We start from the raw sequence: 25,986 nt of genomic DNA on the forward strand, positions 1-25,986 counted from the left end.
CTTGATCCAGGTCTCTGATGTCTCTCATTTCTTCTTAGCTTAAGGTAGGATCAGTCCTAGATCAAACAACAGAGAAAAATGATAGCATCTGACTCTTGAGTCTCAGCTCCACTTTGAGGCCCTCCTTTACACTCTGGGTGCTCACGTCTCCCCTTTGTCCTCTGCCCCAGCTGTGATGTGCCCTCTTGGCTTCATGCTCTGCAGTTGCTTCTCTCTCCCTTAGTTCGAGATCTCAGGGAGAGTCAAGTACATGCAACTACCCTACCTTTTCAGACATCAGTTTCTTCATCTGAAATAAAGAAAATGCAAGAGAAACTGTCTTATCCAAGAGAGAGAGGACTGTTTCTGGAAAACAACAGAAAAAGTTGAGGAATCATTAAATAAATGATTAAACTGTGTGTTCATGGGTGTGTAAAGATTTAATCTAATGCTGGGGTGGGAGATAAATTATGAGTTTGGGGTTAACATATATACACTACTGTATCTGAAATAGATAAACAAGGGCCTACTGTATAGCACAGGGAACTATACTCAATATTTTGTAATATTTTCTAATAACTTATAATGGAAAAGAATCTGAGAAAGTATATATATGTGTATGTGTGTATAACTGAATCACTGCTGTACACCCGAAACTAACACAACATTGTAAATGTACTACAATTTTGAAAATGGTTATAAAAAAGGATTTGATCTAAGAAATAACTATTTGTGAAGTATGTCTGTATTTTTGGGGAAATTGCTACCAGAAATATCTTGTATTATGTTTGATTGTCCCTGTAACCCATTTTCTTTCAGTGTTTAGGGACCAAAAACATCCATCTATGATGGTGAAATAATAATAGAATACTAATGATGATAATGATAAACTACACCTGTAACAGTTACTGTGTCTTCACTTTTCTAAACATTTCATATATATTAGTTTAATCCTCACAAGATCTGTATGAGATGAATAAGGTATATTTTATTATAATTCCTATGGTATCAGTGGAGAAACAGAAGCACTTAATAGGTTATTTGCCTTTTCTAAGGTCACGTAGCTTCTTAAAATTAATCAAAGTTTGCAGCTATTTCCTTGGTTGCTTTAGCAGAAGCTTAAAGCTAAATTTATGGTTTTTCAGTGTGGCTCAGTGGTAAAGAATCCGCCTGCCAATGCAGGAGACACGAGTTGGATCCCTGGGTCAGGAAGATTCCCTGGAGTAGGAAATGGCAACTTACTCCTGTATTCTTGCCTGGAATTTCCCATGGACAGAGGAGGATGACAGGCTGCAGTCCATGGGGTCACAAAGAGTCAGACATGACTGACCACACATGCAGTCACAGTCACATACAGCACTGCTAGTTTGTCAAAGCGTCTTTTTAAAATGTAATTATTGCCCTTCATATCCCCCTTAATGAAGAGATTTTTTACTTCTCTTATTTTTAGTCTTTGAGCTTTGTCACTTGTTTTATTGTATCAGTGTTATCTGTTGGTAAATACCTCATTTCTCTTTGTGGAGTAGGCAGTCTATAAAAGTTTTAATAAAAGATTAACATATCATCAGTATCAGTTGAGTCACTCAGTTGTGTTTGACTCTTTGCAACCCCATGGACTGCAGCAGGCCAGGCTTCCTTGTCCATCACCAACTCCTGGAGCTTGATTAAACTCATGTCAGTTGAATCGGTGATGCCATCCAACCATCTCATCCTCTGTCGTCCCCTTCTCCTCCTATATTGACATATAACCCTGGATTAGTTAACAGTCTACTAACATTCATGAGTAAATTAGCAAGGGATGTGTTCATCATCCAGCTGGGACAGGTGAGCATGGCAGAGAATGGCTGATACAGAAAAGGTCTGGATGATGTCTGGATGAGCCAGGCAGGAGGTGAAGGCCTTAGGCCTGGGTGGGGGCAGAAGGCTGACAGGGGAGAAGGGTGCTGTCTTGCTATTGAAGGCAGACTTGGCCTGCCTGGTCTGGGTTGGAAGTTATCTTTATCCTCTGGGCCCTCCTGCCCGCCATGTCTGTTTGTTCTAGGTAGGCACCTTCTTCTTCATTCACTTGAGCCTGTAGTTCCCTCATCTCTACATTTACATCCTAAGCTGATAGAAGAGGCTTTGTGGTTCAGTTCGGTTCAGTTCAGTCACTTAGTCGTGTCCGACTCTCCGCGACCAAACAAATCAAAACCAAGTGCTTTTTCCTCCTCTTCACCTTCCTCCTCTAGAAGAATGGCTTCAATGTTTCAACATTGAAATGGCCCTGAAAATTTAAGATGCTGTTTTTCAGTGCCAAGTTTGAAGTAACTGAACCAGTGGCCTCTTTATATAAAAGAGGAAATAGCTTCTTTAAACGTTTAATAAAGAAGTAGAGAATAAAGAAAACTTCCTAAATATATTATACATTGAAGGATTTTTCTAAAATAGTGACTGATTTATTGAGATAAACAGTAAGTTATTTCTTACCAGGAATGAAAAACCAGCACTAATTTATTTTATAAAAATTCATTTTAAAAAGCCAGATTCATACTTCAGTGGGAGAGATACCTTTTTTCTTTTTTCTTTATTTTTTTTTCTCCCACTTTCTCTGAGTGATAGAGCACCTATAATGGTACCACTTTACTCTCGACAACAAATTGAAGCAAGTCAGGAAAAGTACCAGATAATCAGGATTGATAGAAGATGATTGGTCATGCAGTCAGCACAGACCTGCATTCTGTCTGTATCTTTGGAGATCATTGACCAATTTTGATAACCTTGTTTGCAGATTACAGTAACTGCAATTTCTGAGAATTATTTTTGGACTCTCTGTGTTTGCAGTATTAGGAATACCTTTTAGAAAAGCAAGCCTCGTGTTCTGAAAGCAGAATTTGACATCAGTCAAGTTGGTGTTATGAACCCTACTTGATTTACGAAGCCATCCATTACTTTGTCTACCCTTTGATCGAAAGGCAGTATACATGTTTTTCCAGATCACTTGAAAACAGAGAGCCTGCAATGGCACTCGGCAGTGACATTCATTATCATAAATTGACTGTATTTTAGTCTAGCCTTAGAAATACAAGGGCTTCCCTGGCCGCTCAGCTGGTAAAGAACCCAGCTGCAATTCAGGAGACCTGGGTTTGATCTCTGGGTTGGGAAGATCCTCTGGAGGAGGGCACAGCAACCCACTTCAGTATTCTTGCCTGGAGAATTTCATGGACAGAGGAGCCTGGCAGGCTGCAGTCCATGGGGTCCCAAAGAGCTGGACACAACTAAGCGACTTTCACACACAACTTAGAAATATAAAGATGTTTGTGTGCCATTTTTCCTTCACAGCAGAGCTCAAAATTCATCTTCTCAACAGTGCATTAAATGTCACTATCAATTTCCATAGACTCAGACTGTAAAATAGGAAAACACAACATCCATGAGTGGGACTGGGGAACTGATGTGAAGATAGTCACACTCTTGTTGTTAAGTGACAAGTTACTAAGTAATCTGTCACAGAAAGAGGTGACTCTCAACAAAACTGCTTCCATGAAAATGGACTTACCTGTAGAAAATTCTAATTCAGAAGCCATGGTGTTGCATTCGTATTTTTTGATCATCTGCAGGTGATTCTTATGCCCCAGATTTGGAATACTGTTGTTCTAGGATGTGATAGCTTATACTCTGTGTTCTTACGTGTTCGCAGTTACCACAGAACACAGATCTATATGCTTACAATGCACATGTAAGTCGTGGTTTTTTGTTTGTGTTGTTTCTGAACATAGGAACTGATTCTGAGGTGTAGAATGGCTTATCAGAAAACTACTTTCAAAGTGTTTTGGGAGTTTTCCACAGAGGAGACCTGAGACTGGCTGGGTGGAGGTGGTGACAAGGATGGCTCGCTGGTCTGTAGCTCTTCTCTCAGATCCTTGACCCTTAGAAGGCACAAAATAAACATTTGTCAGTTGAATAAAAGAAAATGATAATGAAAATGGCTTTTTTTGAACTGGAACGTTTTACATTAATAATCTCTATTTATTAACTGTATAACACGCCTAATTTATAAGAATACCTGTGCAAACTCACACACACACAAATGGATGTGTATATCATATTACACAAATTAATGTTATTGCTGGGAACACCTTGCTTCCATATTCACTGATGATATTTTAGCCCTGAAGGGTGTGTCCTGCTTGGGTTTCCATGAACTTTCAGCTGCTCTACGTCTGTGATGTGGTTTTTGGTGACCTGCCAATGTATAGTGGATGATGGGGTGTATGTCAGATTTGTATAACCAGAGTGGAAGATGATGGGGTGTGTGTCTTTCTCTCTGAGTCATGCTGCCCTTGGAAGACTTTTCAGGGCCCCATCTGTCTGCTGTGCAGGAGCAGGTCACTAGCCTCCTCCCTTGATCTTTACTTCAGAAAGATTCGATATCAATTGAAAATGTTTGTTTTATTTAAATAGGGAACTCCGTTGATATTGTTAATCAGCAATCGGGTCTATAGAGTTATAATAGGTATTTATATCTTTCTTGGGAATATTATATCAGCAAGTTCAACAAATTACCAGATATTTTGCTTACTTACATATTTCTGTCACAGTAGCAGAAAAATCACACAGCCTTTATAAGTATGTGAATTTAAAAAAAAAAAAAACTAGATTAGGCAGTTAAGATGCATTGATATTTTGATTAAGAATAAACTAGGGCTTCCCGGGCAGCTGAAATGGTAAACAATCTGCCTGCAATGCAGGAAAACTGGATTTGATCTCCTGGAGAAGGGAATGGCTACCCACTCCAGTATTCATGCCTGGAGAATTCCATGGACAGAGGAGCCTCTCGAGCTACAGTCCCTGGGGTCACAAAGAGTTGGACACGACTGAGCAACTAACACTTTCACTTTACATATTCAGCCTGGATTTAGTCTTGACACTTAATTACTGGCTTCCCCTTTTAAACAGTAGTTTTAATAGTTTATTTCAGGGCTTAACAAATTGTGGCTCACGATTATCAGTTGTTGCTTGTTCTCGTAAATAAAGTTTTATTGGGACACAGCCACTCCCATTTGGTTGAAGGTGGCCCTGTGGCAAAGAATCTGCCTACCAATATAGGAGGCGCAAGAGACACAGGTTCAATCCCTGGGTTCGGAAGTTTCCCTGAAGAGGAAATGGCAGTCCACTCCAATAGCTTTCCCTGGAAAATCCCGTAGATAGAAGAGCATGGTGGGCTACAGTATGTGGGGTTGCAAAGAGTTAGAAATGACTGAGCATGCACTCACATATGCTTTCTAACAGCAGAGTTGAGTAGTTGTGATGCAGACCATCTGGCCCACAAAGCCTGAAATATTTACTCTCTTGTCCTTCCTAGAAAAAAAGTTGCTGATCCCTGGTCTTTAAGTAACAACTTAATTTGGTGCCCTTGGCTTCTTATTTTAAAAATACACATGTATACCCATGGCTGATTCATGTGAATGTATGGCAAAAACCACTACAATATTGTAAAGTAATTAGCCTCCAATTAAAATAAATTAATTAATTTTTAAAAAAATAAATAAAAATAAAATAATTTAGTGTCTGGGATACTTATAGTCTACATATAGCAAGAATGTCACTTGCATTTGTCAAGGAATACTTATAAAAGATTCACCTGGAAATCCACAGTAATTTTGCATCAAGCAGAGGCTATAACTGAAAGTTACACAAAATACTTTTTACCTTGTTCAGTTCAGTCACTCAGTCGTGACCGACTCTTTGAGACCCCATGAACTGCAGCATGCCAGGCTTCCCAGTCCATCACCAACTCCTGGAGCTTGCTCAAACTCGTGTCCATCAAGTTGGTGATGCCATCCAACCATCTCATCCTCTGTCGTCCCCTTCTCCTCCTGCCTCATAACATTTAGAAAATGTCCTCTTTGAGGGTGGTTAAGATTATGAATTAGATAGAATTAATTAAGGTGTAGGTTTCTTTGTGTTTTTTTTTTTGTTGTTGTTTTTTACTATATTAACAACGTTTCTTCAGTTGTCTCTGAGACAGAATTTTTACTGAAAGAGCTGGAGCAAATGCTAGACCAAGCCCTGGAGCACACAACCACCCAAAGGGAGTTTGAAGAGGAGTGCGGGGAGGAAGTGAATACAGGAGAAAAGGTAGGATCCATAATGACCATCAGGCCTAAAGAGCAACCTCAGATCCTTAAATGGCAGAAGTTGTTCCCGGATATTCATTTTCATTATGTGGGAAATTCCTTTCACTTCTGAAATGTGAGCCCTTGGTTATCATGAGGTGAACAAGAAACTAGTAGCCTGTGGAAAAATCAGAATGCATCTGTCAGTCTTTAAAAAAAATATACTTGAGCCAAGGAGCTGTTTTATTTTGGATCTTTGGGGCTGAAATGAAGAGAGATAGTGAGACTCACTGACGCCAGGGAGGTACTGATCTTTGCATTCAGGAGAAGCACCAGAACAAGAGGCCTCCCGGAAACCTGCCCTGCCTGGTCGTGCACAGGGCTGACCTCCATGGGGCATTTTTCACCAGATTCTATTTCACTACTCTTAACCGGGTAGTTTTTTCTTTTTCCTTTTGGCCAGCCATGTTGGGCTGAGAAAGGCCATGTGTGCTTACTGTATTCAATACTTATCAAGGACAGCAGAAATTTTAAGTTGGTTGACACATTGCTCAGCACAACAGCAAGCCCAGGTCATTAACACAGAGCAGCAAGGTAGCAGGTGTGAAAGAAGTCAGCCGTGAGGCAGACGCTTACACAGGTGGCCCAGCTGTTCCCTGTGTGGTTAGGAGGGAAATGGCAGTGAGGAGCTCTGGGTCCTTCCAGTTTCATTCCTTTTCTCATTTCTTGTTTGGCTGTCCACTGTGCCTGGAGTCAGGAAACAGGGGATGGGAGACGGGCTCGGGATACTGTCCTTGTGTCCCCTTCCTGGTCCAGGCATTGAGGACTCAGGACTGGCTAAGGTTGCCTGTCACTTGCCTCAGAGGATTGTTAAATGAGGCAAACCAGAAAAAGTGCTTTGCAGAGTAACTGACTCCTAAGACTGGCCATTATTACAGACGAGAATTGGCAGTGGCAGCCTCTGGAGGGAATAGGAGCTAAGAATTCCTCACCTGGTCTCTGTTACCACATTCTCACTTTGCAAAACTACCCATCCCCAAGTCTTCTGTGCTGAGGTGCAGAAAAGGTGGCTTTGTAAATGGACAAGATTGTTCATCCACTTTGGCTGATTTCATTCATAACTTCAGCAAGAACAAAGATGATTCTTAAAGACTTCCTAGATTAAGTTACAAATCATGAAAATGCACAAAATTCGCTGTTGAGATCAAACTGTAAAGGAAAATAAAATTTAAATAAATAAAATTATTGGTAAAAACACTGAGTTGAAAAACATAATTGTTTTCTTGGTCAGCGATCTCAACTTGTTCTTGAATTGCCATGAATTGTGAATACTATTTCTCTGATTAGACTCCCTTTAAAAAAAAAAAAAAATCTTGTTCTCTCTGTAGATCTTACCCCTCGTAGAACAAGAGCTATAGATTGGTGACATTTATTGTATACATGTAGTTAATATATAAATTATTCTTTTCTGGCAAATGTGTATTTTGTTTGAGCACCATATGGTTTTGTGCAGTGTTTTTTTTTTCCATCTTAGCAGTTTGTCTATTCAAAAATACAGGCAGGTTGATTTTTATAGAAATGTCCTGGAGCTTTTACAGCCACAAAATTGGCTTCTATTTTGCCATTATAACTAGTAACTTGATAGAACAGAAAATTACTTCTGATTTTTATGTCTTAAGGTAAAATACATAGTTTTAATACATCACCAGGCAGGAGCTTGCTCTTTGTTTTAGATTCCTGTAATGTTTTATGCTTTCAAAAGGCATTTAGGAATTATAAAAATTAACTGTTTTAACTTGCTGGCAGGCAGGTGAGTGCTGCCTGCTGACTGGCTCTAAGCCTCTCTCCACACAGAGCTTTAGAAGCCTGGAATTCATGCCAGGTTGGGGTACTTACTGCCTTGTTCACTTTTAAATGAGGAGAATAGCAATGAGACCAGCTGTCAGAGCTGGAGCAATTTCCAGCTTATAGGTAAAGAAATGATCACCTAAGGGATTTCTTTTCTCCTTTCTTTTCTTCCTTCCTTCCTTTTTTTTTTTTTTTTGTGTTAGTAGGAAAAATTAATATGGCTTCCAAAGGTAATACTGTTTAACACTGAAGATGTGTTTTGTTTTTAGAAAGTGGTTAAGTGTTTTGTTAAAGAAAGTGGTCTTTTATAAGCTAACACACCAGAAGAGGATATACCTGATAATTTTGAAGTTCTGAGCATGTTTATTCTCTGGGCAGATATTGTTTGAGCTGTTTTCAAAGTTGTGAATGTGATGTTTTCATCATGCATTTCATGTGTGAGGTTTCAAGTTGATTACTCTCAAGCACTTATACTAATGAATTGAGAATAGCACCATGAACAAAAGCATACACACATGGATAATCAAAATCCATTTTTGTTTGTCATTCAAGTACTCAGAGATTGTTTTCCTCAGTAGACTCACCTTTCTAATTATGTTCTTAGCTAACATTAACACTGGTTGACATGCCCTAACTTTGAAAAAAATGGAAGGGAATTAATTTCAGACTGTTATAAAATCCACCTAAATAATTCACAAACTAGATAATCCATATACAAATAAGACAGAGTTTACTGAATACCTCTCTGTATTAAAAGGTACACTTTTGATACATGAAAGTAGAAAGTACTTGTATAAACTGCATGAGTTTTGTTGTTTTTTTTTTTCCACATTGTGTGGGAAGTTGCCTTTGCCTTTAACGAACCTTGAAGTTGTAAATCTCGTGTGTGCATTTGTGTGTTTGCCTTGTTTTTACCTGTGTCCTTTCCAACTAAACCAGCGCACACACTTACTATTCGTAAGGAATGCAGGTGCTTATGAGAAGACGGTCATCGGAAGTGTGACTAAAACAGTTTTCACTTGTATTCTCCGTAATGGTCAATTTAAAAATAAAAAACATAGAAAACTTGCAGAATTTTAATTTTAATGATCACATTTTTCCAATTCAAAAAGTTAAAGTTAAAAATGTATGATGTCGAGGAGCAGAGATAGGACTAAATATTCAGTTACTTTTACACTGACACTTACTGTATATTTTATGTGGGGATCATTATTTGACCACCAGCATAACAGAACACCTTGTTAAGGAGTTACTGACACTTTTATATTTTGTTCAGATAATTAAGCCTGGTCTTCAAGTAAATTTGATGACTTCTGTGGTTATTTTTACAGTTATCTAAATGTGGCCCTGAAGTTCCTGCAGGCAGCTCTCTTGAAAACCACTGTGAAGAGGACTGTCTTATAATTGATGGGCGAAGGTTAAAGGCTGGAGAATGTATTGAAAATATAACTAAGAAGTTTAAAGAAATAGATGCTTTGATGTCTGAATTATAAGGCATTATAATGCCCTGTCTTATATAGGGCATTATAAGATATTTTCAAAAGTTAATTATAAAAACATTTACATCTTTACATTTGCCCAAAGTTAAAACTTAAAAATGTTTTATGAAACATTTTACCAAAGTTGTTATTTATAATAACTTTCTACTTTGTATTTTGAGAATATACATTGTTTTGAGAGAGAATCAGGTGGTATTTAAATTAATGTTGTAATTTTAGAATCTGAGAACCCTGATATTTATATTTGTAGATTTTTTTCTTGTTTGCCTTAATTTTAAAATAGTTTATGAAACTTACTTCACAAATACATGCTTTATAATGATTTAATTTAGATCCTTTGTTCAAGTGTGGCTAACTTAAAATGACTGCTAATGCTATTATAATTCTTACAAATAATTCAGATCCAATATTCTTAGAGAATGTATATTTGTAGTAGAAATAAGCTACTGCAAAATAAAAGGAAATAATAAAAAATAATGGTGTAATAGAATTGGAGCTTTTCTAAAAAAACAAAAATGTTAATTGCCTTATTATTTTGGAAACAGTCGTTTCAACCACAGTTCCCAAACTGACAATTTAGTAGAGTCTGTGAAGGGTCTTTGGAAGATCAGAATCCTGGACCCTTCCCTGCTGAGTCAGAATCTCTGGAGGCAAGGATGGGAAATGCAATTTAAAATATAGAGATAAGTTAAACATCTTCACTGCAGAAAAATCGAAACAATATAGAAAAGTAAAAGGTACATCCTGCAATACCACTCCCCTAACATCCCCCTGGGAGCCCCGTTCCTTAGGGGTCCCTGTGAACGCTCTGGTGGGTGTCCTCGATCAGGTCCTTTGCTCATCAGATGGTGTGTGTGCACAACCACCTCCAACTCTACACTCTAGCTTTGGCTCCTTCTCTAAATCACTCCTTCTCCCTGGGGGCCGGGGTGGGAGAAAGGGCATTTTACGCACTTGAAAACATGGAAACAAAGACCAAAGCTTGAGGAGAGAGGAAGAGGGAGCATCCAGGACTTGCTGGTGGTTGAAGTGGCTGGAGTGGCATGTGATGGGGGAAGGTGAGCATCAGAGCTGAGCCAGGCTTCTCTCCATCAGTAGAGTGGAGGTTGCCGTGAAAGGAAAGTTGATAATCTGCAGAGAGTGAGGAAGCAGTCTGAAGATGTGGAAACTATGCAGCTTATGATGGTGACTGGCATTGTCTCAGAGCTTCTCTCTTCTGGCCACCCTGCCATGCCTCTCCAGGGCCTCATGGACCAGCATGTTCCTTCCAGCAGAACCAGCGGGGACACACTTGCTCCTATGGGCCTGGGACCAGGGCTTCTGTGTGATTATCTGTCTCTAGGGCAGGCCGCACCCTACATGTAGAGCTAGAGCTTCTTGCTGTGCCCAAACGAAAGCTTTGTAAGGAAATTGTGTCTGCCTCCCAGGGGAAGTTACACTCTTAAGTACCCTAGTTACACTATACCAAGTTTAATATATGAGGTGTAAAGCAATATGTCAAGGCCTTCCGCTCAAGCATTTGGGTTGGAATAAGAGCCTGCCTTTGTCCAGTTTGAAGAGGCTAACTGCTCCTTTTGGAATGAGTTGGGCCACACCATCCTAGTCTACAGCCTCTGTGAATTTACGGAGAGTCTGCCTCCACTGGAAGCTGAGTCCCCGGTTAGATCTGCAGACCCTGGAGAGCTGAGCACCAAAGCCAGCCTGTTGCCCATGTTCCAGGAAGACCTGGTCCATTTGCCCCAGGAAGCTGAATTTGTGATTTCCATTGGTAAGAGGCTTGCTGCTGTTTTGTTCCTAAGCTAAGCCCTACTCTTTGAGACTCCATGGACTGTACCCCGCCAGGCTTCTCTGTCCATGGAATTTTCCAGGCAAGAATACTGGAGTGGTTTGCCATTTCCTTCTCCAGGGGATCTTCTCAACATAGGAATCGAACCCAAAGCACCTGCTTGGCAGGCAGATTCCTTACTGTCTGAACCACCTGGGAAGCCCAGTAAGAGGCTTAGCTCTATCTTTATTGGAGACAAACTGTACTTTTAATGGATTCGTCTCTTTTGCCTCCAGTGCATGTATGTATTTGCAGAAATCTGTAGTGTCTATAGCCTTGGCCTTACTGGCTCTGCAGTGGCAGGTGATGGCCCACGGACAGTTAATCCATCCACTGTAGACCTAGGTGCTGCCATAAACTTTCTAAATCAGTCTAGTTTTTGTAGAAAGAATTGGCAGTTCACTCTTTCTAGAGGAAACTTGCATTCAGGTACCTGAGGTAACCCTATGTAAGTGTTCCAGTTAGACCATTCTGCCATCTACTACCTCTATCAAATAGCTGGTAATCCATGTCTCCACCATACATTGGGGCTGACAGGTGGTAGACTTCTGTTCCAGATACTCCCAGGCCAGTAGAATTTGCACCTGCGGCCCTTCCAAGGAACAGAGGTAACATTTTGAAAATTCTGAAAATAATGAAGTCCTGCTCTGTCATTTCTCTCTGTTGGGTCCCAACAGGAGACACAGTACAATTTAAGAATTCTCATATTTCTTTAGGGCTGAACCAATTCTTAATGCCTTTCCATAGAGTTCTAGAAGAGTTGGTCAGTACAGATAAACTTTATCTTAAGGTCCAAGTGGGACATTTGCCCAAGTGGGCAAATCTGAATATTAGGATTTTTCCATCTCGTGATTTGTTGCATGGTAAAAACACTCGAAGTGGTGAGCAACATAAAGAGAACAATTTTGAAAAAATGAGTTGTTTGCTTTAAAATTCATATAGCAAGTTACTATAAGCAAGAGACATGCTCAAAACAAAAACCAAACAAAACAGTAAAAGAAAACCAAATACTGTATACTGATGCATACATGTGGAATCTGAAAAAATTGATATACATAACCTTATTTACAAAGCAAAAATAGAGACACAGACATAGAGAACAAACATATGGAAAAGAAGGGGCGATGAATTGGGAAATTGGGTTTGACATATCTATAATATTGATACTATTAATATGGGTAAAGCAGATCACTAATGAGAACCTACTGTACAGCACAGGGGACTCTACTCACTGCTCTGTGGTGACCGAAACGGGGAGGAAATCCAGAAAAGGGGGTATGTATGCATATGTATGGCTGATTCACTTTGCTGCACAGCATAAACTAATACAACATTGTAAATAATTATACCCCAATTAAAAAAAAATTGTAAGCAGGCCAAAAGTTGCTACTTAGAAAATAAAATTGTTATCTTCAGCCAATCAAGGCAGGAAAAGATTTTTAAACTAAGATATAGCATGGGGAGAAAGGTTAAATCCAGGAAATGATTGTTGAATTGTATAGCAAGAGAGACAAAAGACCAAATTCAGGTGACTTGCCAGAAAACATGGCTTCAGGGCAAAGACCCAAACAGGGGTGTGGCTGTAACACTGCAAAATATGACAGAATGACATTTAGAAGATCTTTCAGTTGGACAGAGGCCTGGGTCCACTGCCACAGGATGTACTCAAAGTGCTAGTGATTCAGTCTGGAGAGAAGCATGTCTTGGAAAAAAAATAACAATGTGATTTTCACACATGGAGTGAACCGCAATTGAATACATAGAGAATCCACTAAGTTGTAGAGAAAGTGACGCTATCAAAATCCTACCAGCCTGAACTAAGAGAAACTGAAATGTTTGAGAAGGAACAAGACCTCTGAGCCCCCGATTTTCTTCAGGTGGGAAGCAAGCAGGGCAAACTTAGCTACCCCAAACAGGTGTAAGTTTCAATGTCCTCTTAGGAAGCAACAAGAAACATGAAGACAAGGTATCTCAGAGGACAGAGCATGGACTGGGGTCTCACCCCTCCCCCTGACCCCACTGTTCCTCCCCTTCCTTGAAAGAGAACCAAGAATCAAGAACCAAGAACCAAGAACCACTTTCTGTAATGGTGTATATAGGAAAACAATGTAAAAGGAGTGGCTATTTTCTGGGCTCCAAAATCACTGTGGATGGTGACTGCAGCCATGAAATTAAAAGATACTTACTCCTTGGAAGGAAAGTTATGACCAACCTAGATAGCATATTCAAAAGCAGAGACATTACTTTGCCAACAAAGGTTCGTCTAGTCAAGCCTATGATTTTTCCTGTGGTCATGTATGGATGTGAGAGTTGGACTGTGAAGAAAGCTGAGCACCGAAGAATTGATGCTTTTGAACTGTGGTGTTGGAGCAGACTCTTGAGAGTCCCTTGGACTGCAAGGAGATCCAACCAGTCCATTCTGAAGGAGATCAGCCCTGGGATTTCTTTGGAAGGAATGATGCTAAAGCTGAAACTCCAGTACTTTGGCCACCTCATGCAAAGAGTTGACTCATTGGAAAAAATCCTGATGCTGGGAGGGATTGTGGGCAGGAGGAGAAGGGGACGATAGAGGATGAGATGGCTGGATGGCATCATTGACTCGATGGACGTGAGTCTGAGTGAACTCCGGGAATTGGTGATGGACAGGGAGGCCTGGTGTGCTGCGATTCATGGGGTCGCAAAGAGTCGGATACGACTGAGCGACTGATCTGATCTGATCTGATACGTACAACTGATTCCTTTTCCTGTACACCTGAAACTAATATAGTGTTGTAAATCAACTATATTTCAATAAAAAATATATATATAAAAAATTTTAAAGCCACTTCCTTCTTCCATGGCAGGGAAATTGGTCTACTTTGCCTAGAAGTATTTCGGGTTTGCTGAAGATCAGGTTTCTGCTCTTTGAATGGGAATGGCTATTGTGACTATCTGTCCCCATTGCACTGTTGCTTGTTGCGTGGGTGTGGGAGGGGGTGGCCAGCAACTTGTATTTTAGTTCCCAGGTCCAGCCCAAACCTGTACCGTGTGTTTTTCATGGAGTCCTGAATGTTGCGCCTGACGCCACGACTGGGTGAGACTTCTGCATGCCCTTGGGTGGAGGTGGGGATGTTTTTCACGTTGAAGGGATATGAATAACGTAGCCATGGAGGTGGGCAGAAGCTGACTGGGTTATTGGCCCAGTTCTTTGCATCTTCTTGCATCATGGCCTCGTTACGGGCAGCATGTACTTCCCTGCCTTGTGACATTAGGCTCGGTCTTCTGCTTTGGCTCCATGGAATAGGGCTGAAGGGACGGTGCCAGTTTTATCAAGGGACGGCCTTTTGAAGCTTTGCATGTTTCTTCTTTTCCTCTTGTGCTCCTGCCATTACCCTGAGAGGAACAGGTCCATTACCCACAGAGGAACAAGCCCTTTGGGAGGGGAGAGACCAAAGTGAGGACTCAGACCCGAAGACTTGCAGAAGGAAGCCAAGCTGCCCCAGGGGACCTCAAGAGCCACGGGATAAAGGGTTATTGCTTTCGGCCACTGAGTTTGGGGTCGTTTACCACACAGCATTATTGTGGCCGTAGTTCTCTGACACACTTGGCTTCTTGGTCCCAGCAACAATCTCACAGGCCAGCTGTGGAGTCTGCCTCCCAACTGTACCTGCAGCATTTTCTCCTTAGGAGGGAACTACTGTCAAAATAGTCCTGCCTCCTGGGTGGACCCAGAATGCTGGCCTGAGGCCTCCTGCCCATGACCTTCTGGCAACGCCCGGACCTGGCCCAGACTGGCCCCTCAACTGGGGGGGCTCAGCCTGCCCCCGCACTGCCCACGGTGCTTGTCATAGCCACGCGTTCCGGGAAACAACTCACTCAGAAGGACAATGCAGATAGTGGAGTGCAGTTTATTATACGACAGGCCCAAGGCAGAGTCTCCTCATAGCCAAGGACCCCGACCAGTTTTTGTGAAAACCATATGTACCCTAAGTGTATGTGCCCAAACCCACCTCCCCAAATTCCCTGAAACTAGTCAGAACAAAGGAAAGATACAGTCAAAGTTAACCCGTGATTTGTATGCCTAGGTAGTTAACAGTGGACAATTATCAATAGGCCTGTGGTCATACCCCAATAAGCGTAATAGAATGTATGATTCTATTCAGTTACACAGATTATTAGGGTATTCTTTTAGGCTATGGAGAGTCTAGGTACGAGCCCTAGGGCTTTTCCATCCGGAGGGCCTGGTTTTCCAGTTGGTATGTCTTTTCCATAGATACTGGGCATATAGTTCAAAGTCCACAGTCTGGCCCAATATGGAATCCTGCTTTCAACATGGAGCCTGTTCTGTCTGTTTCCTCCTTCATGCTGAGTTGTGCTGGTTTATTAAGGAGGCAGCATAAATATATAGATATTATCAATAAATAGGATACTACCACCACCAGCATATCACTAAGGGCCAAAAGAGTGAGTCACTTATTCCATGTAAGTAGTTTTAGATGCCACAATAATCCCATAGAGTGGATGTATGCCCATAATGTTGCAGGGTCTCATTTGACAAACGTTTGTGTGCTTTTTCCTCCGCCTCGCCTTTGCCCATGTCTTCCTTCTACTTTGGCATTGTGTCACAGGATTGTGAGTAGCAAAATCTGTTTGGGTCCAGATTTTACCTACTAACTTGTCTAAGTCATATAGCCAGTAAGTGGAAAGGGCAGAATTTGAGTACATTTCTCTCTGGTTCCAGATCCCTTGCCCTAAATTACTGTCTATATTATTTAATAGCCTGCTTATTAGCTGAGTAGTCGAATGATCATCTAATGTCCTCTTATGCAAAAAGGGGTGGGACTTTCTAAAGCAAAGCATTATTATGAGGAAGAAGTGAAAAATTTTATGTGAAAGTGCTCTGTAAATCAATTTTATCTTTTCTGCTGAAGGAAACCAAATATGTATTTAAGGATATTGCAGTTATAATTATTGAGATTAAATATAACTATACATTTGAAATGATCACTTGTCTTCGTTTTGAATTACTCCATCTGCTAGTCATCAATATCAGATTTCCTTGTTTCTCTACTTTAAATTAATCTTTAGCAGCACTGCAATCTTCTCTCTGATGGGTATGTGAACAGCAGTGTCCGTCTTTTAAGAGGCATCTTAACTGTTTAACTTTAGCAATGGGTTTAAATCACCTTACCTTCCTCACAGACATTCAGTTGAAGAAAGAAAAGAGGTGGGGATGGATCTTAACACTGACGAGTAGTGGCAGGATTCTGTATGACCTCGGATGCGTTCATGCCTTTCACATAGAGCCAATGTGTGTTTTATCACATTCCAGCAAGGTGGAATTTGGACTCTGCCTCCGAAATCCTTTTGAAAGCCAGGAGGCTAACCAAAGTATTTGATCAGAATTAGTCTGTTTTAGCAGTGACACTTGCTTATTGTGACAGGCAATTAACATCAGTTCAGTTCAGTCGCTCAGTCGTGTCCGACTCTTCGCGACCCCATGAATTGCAGCATGCCAGGCCTCCCTGTCCATCACCAACTCCCAGAGTTCACTCAGACTCATGTCCATCGAGTCAGTGATGCCATCCAGCCATCTCATCCTCTGTCGTCCCCTTCTCCTCCTGCCCCCAATCCCTCCCAGCATCAGAGTCTTTTCCAATTAACATATATACATTTAAATTTTGTAAAACAACCCTCTTGCAATTTACAGAGGAAAAGGAGCCAGCAGGAGAGACACGTGTGGCTCCGCCCTCCAGTCTGGAGTTTTCCACTTAGGGATGGGGAAGTGGAAACAAATAGAGGAGGTCCTTGGAGCAGAAAGTACATGTGAAAACTGAACATCTCAATGCAGAAAGGAGTTCTCTTCTCGATAGCTACAAAACCCCTTATTGTAACTCCTTCCTCCTTCCGTGTGTCCCTGAGAAGCTGCACCTCACCGACCCTGAGGTCAGCAGACAGCTTTGGACTTGGGCTGTCAGTAGCTGTTCATGGAGGGAGTTTAGCCAAAACTAGGCTACCCTCTTAAACTCCCTTACAAAAAGTGGTAAGTTTTAGTCGCTCAGTCGTGTCTGACTCTTTGCGACCCCATGGACTGTAGCCTGTCAGGCTCCTCTGTCCATGGGATTTTCCCAGCAAGAATACTGGAGCGGATTGCCATTTCCTTCTCCAGGGGATCTTCCCAACCCAGGGATCGAACCCGGGTCTTCCACATTGCAGGCAGATTCTTTACTGTCTGAGCCACCAGGGAAGCCCTTATACCCCATTATAGTTCCTACTGAATTGCAGAGAAGACCAGTGGCAGTGACACCTGATATTTATACCCACTAGGTCTTGTCCTGAGGGGACTCAGTGCTTCCACCACACAACTGGCTCAGACTCTAGGGGCTCCAGAAGACTACTGTGTCCTCTCTCTACTTAATGCCCAGCTGCCTGCCTGCGCCCCATAACCCCCTGTTCCTGCATAACCTCTGCAGCCACACTTCCCACTGTGGTTGAAGCTGAGATGGGGGAGGCACAGGAGGGGAGGCTGGCAGGGGACCCGTATCTTGGACAGTGGTTCTCTAAGTGAGCCAGGGAGCTCTTGGAGCCCTTCACCGGGGGGGCAAGGCTGTGTTTCTTCACGGTGGGGGCTGCCCACAGCCTCCTGCCCCCCTTGCCCATGGACTTCCAGGCCTGTCCAGCAGCCACTGCTGTCGGCTGTGCCAGAGTTGGAGGATACCTGGTCTATGCAAGCCTGACCTTGTCCCAGCAAAGGAGCACTAGACGGTGAAGGCACAGCAGTGCCTGACGGCAGGTTATATGGAAATTGAGCTCCAGTTTTATGAGGTGGAACATGTTGAGGCGGAGATTTGAAAGCAAAGGAGGGTGTGATTAATTCTGCTTGCAGGAACAGCCTCCTGGAGAGGTTTCATTCATTCCTCCATTCAGTGACACAGGCGTTGGTAATATACTAGAACATGTGACCCACTTGCTGGTGCTGGTGCTCCCGACAAGTTGCCTCAGCCTCTCTGAGCCTCACTGTCCTTATCTGAAAACTGGGATACACAATCATGCTAATGATACTAATAGTAATGATGCTAATCTCCTAGACTGTAGAACAGGATAAGATGACCTAAGACCGGCAGAGCACCCAACAAAGTGGCTTGTTGCGTATTATCTAACGATCATTTTTACAGTCTGCTTGGGGAGCAAATCCTAGGAAGTGAAGCCCAATTTGGAAAGTAGAAGGGGGAGAGCTGGAGACAATGAGAGCCACAGAAAAGGAGAAGAGAGAAGGAGCAGAAAGCTGAGAAAAGCGGGTACAGCAGATACTTAACCTGAGTGAGCAGAGTGCAGGGGCAGAGGGGAGAATCCTGGGAGTTAAGGCTGGCCAGGCAGGCTCGCATCTGCTCGAGGAAGGCTGTGTCTGTCACACCAAGGACAGCACTTTGTTCTACAGGACAACCAGGCTTGGCAACACCCCCAGCATCTCCAGGATGAACACACAAGGGTGCTGGGTGCTGGGTGGGCTTGGGATGTAGACCATTCTGTGATGTGCAGGCATCAGGGGCAGGAAGGGACCCATGGGCGGACATCGCTGCAGAGCCTGTGCCCCGTGTCTGAGCATCTCCATGCCCCGACGTTCACTCAGGTTGTCAGCTTCCAAAGTGAGCACCTTGGGACTGGCAGCAGGTGGCCTGGGACTGGAAGATTCCGTATCTCCACTACCTCTTGTTAAACTCTCGGCTGCATGTGAATGATGCTCCCCAGCCGTGGAGTATTCAGTGGCAATGTGTCTCTGGCTGTCAGAAAGGTTACAGGCAGATACAGCTCATTTATCCTCCATGAAAACTTGAGATTGTTTGGTCCCCAACTGTACTGTGTGTTCCAGGAGGGAGATGGTGTATGTCCTTGGTGACCTTCCCACCATGGCACAGTGCCTTGCAGAAGTTAGGACATTGGTTCCATTTTTATACTGATGTTAAACTTTCTGCCAACCTAGCCTATTCAGAGGTATTTTCTGGCAAGTTCTATACTACACCTTTGGTTTGAACTTGAGCTGGTTGTTGATTTTTCTTCCAACTCCCCTCACGCTCTCCCGGTTGCCTATGGCTACATGAACTCAAGCAGCCAATGACCTTGAAATGCCAGGAGCAGACTGCAAAGCACGTGGCTGAGTGAGGAAACCCACAAGGCTCGGGGCATGGCTGCTTCCCGTTGGTGTCAGCGCTGGCCAGAGGTTGGCAGGTCAGCCTGTCCAAGACTCTGCTGATCTCTCTGGGCTCACTCAGGATTGGGGGACCAGCTGACCCTCAGGGGAGCTCATACAATCTTGGGGGGAAATGGGGCATCTCAGCTCTGCTTCATGCACCAACTTTCATTTGCCAATAGGCATGGGCTCATGGAGACAGCAGAGGGGTCAGATCAAGACTAAGTTGGTCATGCCAGAGCTTCCAAACCTCTGTGTGCACCACGCCTGCTAACATCCAGCTGGCCAACCAAGTCACGCACAGACCCAGAGCCAGTCAGTGAGTTTAGGGAGGACGCATCTGCTACAGGGTCTCGTGGACAAAGGAGAAAATCTCAATAAGAAAATGCAAATTGGGAATTCCCTGGCAGTCCAGCGGTTAGGACTCTGTACTTCCAGGGTACTAGGATCCCACAAGCCTCACAGCATGGGCAACAAAAAAAGAAAAAGCAAATGTAGATTATTCACAATCCTACCGATTACAGCTAAATCATTGCTGACACCTAAAAAATCCTTCCAAGCTCATTTCCAAGTAAGTATGTACTTTGAAAAGCACATATGTTATATCGATCACACAATTGTTCCCATTGCTCTTTTATGCTTTTTATGTATTTAGGTATTTACATGCACACCATGAAATGCTCTCTTGATGGGCATTGAATTTGTTTCCGTTTTCACAAATATAAATCATTCTGCCATGAACATCCTTATCCTCCCATCCTTGGGGCCTTTCACATTTTCATCCTTCCTAGAATAAGAGGTAGTAAGTCAGAGTGTCTGCACTGCCATCATGCTCTTACGTCTGTGCCTGACTCCACCAAAGGTGTGTGAGAGTCTTGCTATGCTGGGGTTTGGTTTTCTTTTCTTTTTCTTTTTTTCATGTTTTTAAATTTATTGATTGATTTATTTATTTTTGAACTTTCAATCCTGTAACTGTTTGGGGTTTGGTTTCTGCTTGAATTTTATATTACTTGTAACAGTGCATTGGGTTCATCTCTATCTTAAAGCACATTGACCAAATGACTGTGAGATGGTAGTTTCTCCCTAATAAGAGAGTGAAGAAAATTAGCATTAACCTGGGCCTGAAAGTGAGATAAGAATAACAAATCAAGCAATAGACAGGGAGAAGAGAAAACATTAAAAGAATCAGTGGTCACTTGATTTAGATGCTAAATGTCCCTTTGGGCAATCCTTGCTGTGACAAATACCAGTGGAGAATCGTTGGTCTGGAATATGGTTCGATGGCCTAAGTTTAACCCATAAAAGCAGGTTATTTTCCCATGTGGGCAGGGCAAGGGAAGTAGAGGTGCTCTAGAGAATAGGATCAGTTTCTACTGATTCCTTGTGTTAAGACAGTCTTGGGGCTCCCCTTCACATTTTGTAGTCCTGTTTGGTGATGTTTTTTAGTTTTTGATTACTTAACTGATTATTTCCAAAATCCGCCTTTCTTCTGTTAAACTGAAATTGCTTATAAAGAGAGGAAGATGACTATTGTATTCACATGTGAATATGAAGCAGAGCAGGACCCTGTGGTCCTTCCCTGCTATGTCCTCAGCCTACCTTTTGTCTGTGGAAAAGCTTTAGCCAAAGAATAAGTTTAATCAGAGAAACAAGAAAATGCAGAAACAAAGGGAAACAGCCTAAAAAGATTAAATAATACAAATTCAGTCATTAAGGCAAGGACTTTTAGGTCCTTCTCAAGGACTATAGAAAATATTCTGAACCATATCCTGGGAGCCGTCTTATAGATACTGAAATGCTCACCAGGTGGAAGAAGTTAACTACATCATGACCAGATGGTAGCCATTACGTAAGCTGCCGCAATTCTGAGAAATGGCCTCAAAAGAAACGGAACAAAATGAGCCTGGAACTAAAGATTAACTGTACATAAAACAGTTAAGATAACACTGGTCAGTCGACTAATGACCAATTTCAAGATGACTGTCAGAGCTGACTGTGCTGTTTCTGCATGTAGCTTGCTCCCTCACCCTATAAAGACTCTTGGCCATTGACTGATAGCTGGGAGTGGGCCTTCGGACAGGAGTCTGCCCTCCCACCTAGATTGCCGGACTTTAAAATAAAGCAAACTTTCTTTCCCACCAACCTTGTCTTTTCATTGGTGTTTGAGATTTTTGCTAACCCATTTGGGTGCCCACGTGAGGCTGTCGGGATATCCAGCTCCAGGGTTGGGCAGAGCCACCGCCATGAAGACTCGCAGGAAAGGCTGTGAGGAGCCGCTGCTCGCAGCTCACTGGCCCCAGGAGGGGTTTGAGGGGATATTTCTAACTGCTGCTGAAACCATTTGTTCCGGGGATTCTCCCTGTTTTTTAGCCCTGCTTGGCACTGACTGCCAACCTATGCTTTTCCTTGGTGGAATGGAAAGACACCTCTGGACAAGCTGACCAACTCCAAGACCCAGTAGTCCGACTGGCGTTAGTGCACCCGGCTAACTTCTCTTTCTAGCACCAGGTGCTACTTGAGCATTTTTGCCAGTGGGTTCTGATGTGCATCTGCCGTCAAGACCCATTTGTGTTGGAAAATGTTGGTTTGGGACTCTGCATCCTCTGGTTGTTTGTGACAGGGTTTTGTGACAGTTGTGTCTTCTGGTGTGTGTATGTTTCATTTGTATGATTGGTATTCTTGTTGCCTTTTCTACAGTGGGGATTCAGGTTCAATTCATTAGAAAAACTTAAGCTGTGACACTATGACTATGAAAAAAGAAAGATGAGTTTTTTCAAGCACTGTGTGGCCACCAACATTATTCTTCAGGGCTTCCCTGGTGGCTCAGTGGTTAAGAATCTGCCTGCCCGGATCCTCTATGACCCACCTCCCAGAATATTGGAAATAAAAACAAAAATAAACAAATGGGACCTAATTAACCTTAAAAGCTTCTGCACATCAAAGGAAACTATTAGCAAGGTGAAAAGACAGCCTTCAGAATGGGAGAAAATAATAGCAAATGAAGCAACTGACAAACAACTAATCTCAAAAATATACAAGCAACTCCTACAGCTCAACTCCAGAAAAATAAATGACCCAATCAAAAAATGGGCCAAAGAACTAAACAGACATTTCTCCAAAGAAGACATACAGATGGCTAACAAACACATGAAAAGATGCTCAACATCACTCATTATCAGAGAAATGCAAATAAAAACCACTATGAGGTACCATTTCACACCAGTCAGAATGGCTGCAATCCAAAAGTCTACAAGCAATAAATGCTGGAGAGGGTGTGGAGAAAAGGGAACCCTCTTACACTGTTGTTGGGAATGCAAACTAGTACAACCACTATGGAGAACAGTGTGGAGATTCCTTAAAAAACTGGAAATAGAACTGCCTTATGATCCAGCAATTCCATTGCTGGGCATACACACTGAGGAAACCAGAAGGGAAAGAGACACATGTACCCCAATGTTCATCGCAGCACTGTTTATAATAGCCAGGACATGGAAGCAACCTAGATGTCCATCAGCAGATGAATGGATAAAAAAGTGATGGTACATATACACAATGAAGTATTACTCAGCCATTAAAAAGAATACATTTGAATCAGTTCTAATGAGGTGGATGAAACTGGAGCCTATTATACAGAGTGAAGTAAGCCAGAAAGAAAAACACCAATACAGTATACTAACGCATATATATGGAATTTAGAAAGATGGTAACAATAACCCTGTGTACGAGACAGCAAAAGAGACACTGATGTATAGAACAGTCTTATGGACTCTGTGGGAGAGGGAGAGGGTGGGAAGCTTTGGGAGAATGGCATTGAAACATGTAAAATATCATGTATGAAATGAGTTGCCAGTCCAGGTTCAATGCGTGATACTGGATGCTTGGGGCTAGTGCACTGGGACGACCCAGAGGGATGGTATGGGGAGGGAGGAGGGAGGAGGGTTCAGGATGGGGAACACATGTATACCTGTGGTGGATTCATTTTGATATTTGGCAAAACTAATACAATTTTGTAAAGTTTAAAAAAAAAAAGAATCTGCCTGCCAGTGTAGGAGACATGGGTTCAATCCCTAGTCTGGGAAGATCCCATATAGTGTGGGGCAACTCAGCCCGTGCACCACAGCTACTGAGTGCATGCTGTCTAGAGTCCATGCTCCACAAGAAGAGAAATCCCTGCAACGAGGAGTCCGTGCTCCACAACCAGAGAGAGCTCCTGCTCACAGCAGCTAGAGAATGGCCCGGGCACCAGTGAAGAACCGGCACAGCCACTAATAAATAAAGTGAAAGCGTAATTTAAAAAATGTGATTCTTCAAGCTCTGGAGAAAACTGGTTAAAGAGAAACTCTTTTGAAACTCAAAAACTGGTTCTTTTTGCATATGTAGAGAAAACTAGCTTGATGACATAATACTTCCTTCAAAATTCTAACTCTAAGAGAACAAAAATATACTTAGGAGAAAGTCTGAAGTTAACTCTTACCATGTCCTTGAAACAAACACAGCCCACTTTGCCTGACGCTTCAACTTTAATAGTAAAACTTCAAGCCAAGGCAGGTAGGAGGGAGAAAAGATTTGAGTTTATTAATAAACACCCATCTTGTTCCACATTAAAGAGAAATTGTGTTATGAGAAAAGTGTAGGTTTTCAGAAGTTATGGAATATGTTCTCAAGTTTGCCAGTCAGAAAATGGTATATAACAAATAGTTCAATTACTTGTTTCTTATTTTAAGATATTCAAGGGTTAAAAATTGTAATATTTAAAAATGATGAGGGAAGCATTTTAGTGTGTAAAGCAAGTAGGATATGCATTGCTGGTGAGAAATAAAGACTGGAGATATTTTTATTGAAAAAAGAACAATACTTTTATCCTCGGCTGGTTGCTTGTGTATGGGGGAAAATAAGAGACAAATTAATATGGATCCAGAAAATGATTTGTGAAAATAAAGAAATTCTGTTAAAAGAATTTTGTATACTCTCAGAATTAAAATGGGATTAAATTTAATTAGATAAGTGAATTTTGTTATTAACAGTAAACTGATGCAAGACTGATTTTGGTTTTCTGTCTCTGTTAAGAAAACAGTTTTCCTGGAATATTGAGTTACTTTTGATAACGGATTGTAGGTTTTTTTTCTCTATGAGTATTCCAGAGGGTCCGTGAGGCATTTCAGAGAAAAATATTAGTAAAAAGTTTTATAAACTCTAATGAAAAGCTATTGTTTTACTTCTAACTATACTTTTGATTCCAATGTTCAGGATAAAAAAAAATTGATAGATCAATTTCTAGTGAAGTTGTCATAGAGTGTAATTACTTACGATGTGTATCACTGCTGGCTTTAAGTTTACTACTTGAAGCACATGTCAGAGCTGACTGTGCTGTCTCTGCATGCAGCTCCCTCCATCTGTAAAATCTCTTGCCCACATCACACATCATCAGTGTGATGGCATGGCATCAATGCATGTTGTTAGATCAACATGTCATGATCTAAAATGCCATGTTAGATCAAGATGTCGAGATCATGGCATGGCTAAGATCTCACATTCCATGGGGCCAAAAGGGTTGTGGGAATCAGCCTTTCAACATGAGTCTGTGCACCCACTGCCCCTAGCCTTCCTGCCTTGGTTGCTGGCATCCAAAATAAAGCAAGCTTTCCCTTTTTATTAGCTTTTGAGCAGTGAGCAGCCAGACCCCAGCTTCAGTAAAAAAGTATTTTTTGTATTTGTAATTTCTGTATTTAGTGTCCAGAGAAAAACTGGCTTTCAATGATGGTCCTTGCCCTCCTGCATGAAGAATTTAAATTCACTTAAAACCATATGGCTCCAAAGTTTGGACCTTTACACTATGCAGTTTGAGTTCCCTCTTCCCAGAGTCTGGGCTCTAATCATAATCCTGGACCTAGCACAGCCAGCAAGGGCTTAATAAATATTATTTATAAATATTTAATGAATCATTATTTAATAAATACTTACTGAATAAGTAAATGGGGTTTATGTTATGAAAATATCTGGAACCTTTGCCCAGATGAGGATTAAACTTGTCATCTAACTAAGCCTTTCCAACTACTAAATCCAAGCCTTCAAAACAGACGACTCTAGATTGTTTTTACAGTTCAGTACTCAATCATGCGTGGGCATAGATGTTTCATTATTGATTCCATGTGTGTGGTTGCTAGTCTCCAAAGTGATTCTCCCCTCCTGGTATTCGCATGCTCGTGTGGATAGGGCTCACCTGTATGACCATCAGGGAGTCACAAACATGGTGGAAGGTGGCCTCCAAGGTGAGTCAAAAAAGACACTGAGGCTTCCACTTGGCTCTCTTCTGGGCCATTCGTCTGGGAGAATCCCACCACTGGCCATGAGGACATTCAGGTAGCTTCCTGGACAGGTCCACATGGTGAGCAACTGAAGCCTCCTGCCAACAACCAGCTCTCACTTGACAGCTGAGAGCTGTGGCTGAGATCACTTGTAAGTGGCCCTTTAGCCCTAGGCAACCTTCAGATGCCCAGCACCGGTCAGTGTCTTGGCTGTGACCCCATGAGATGCCATGAGCCAGGACCAAGTCACTGATAGATTCGGATCCAC

General features: G+C 42.1%; 1 protein-coding gene across 5 annotated transcripts in view; it reads left to right on the forward strand.

Annotated features, from left to right (window-relative positions):
* Positions 1–25,986, forward strand: part of ZCWPW2 (zinc finger CW-type and PWWP domain containing 2) — a 189,092-nt gene that overhangs the window by 137,878 nt on the left and 25,228 nt on the right. For 4 of the 5 annotated variants that reach the window (XM_061395706.1, XM_061395705.1, XM_061395707.1 and 1 more), the window contains 2 exons: positions 5,972–6,096; positions 9,254–9,898. In XM_061395706.1, the coding sequence (XP_061251690.1) occupies positions 5,972–6,096; positions 9,254–9,415 (287 nt within the window). In that variant the 3' untranslated portion in view covers positions 9,416–9,898. Of the gene's footprint in view, positions 1–5,971; positions 6,097–9,253; positions 9,899–25,986 lie in introns of those variants that run through there. The other variant, XM_061395708.1, reaches the window with a different exon arrangement.

This window comes from Bos javanicus, chromosome 22 (assembly GCF_032452875.1).
Source record: "Bos javanicus breed banteng chromosome 22, ARS-OSU_banteng_1.0, whole genome shotgun sequence".
Lineage (NCBI taxonomy): Eukaryota > Metazoa > Chordata > Mammalia > Artiodactyla > Bovidae > Bos > Bos javanicus.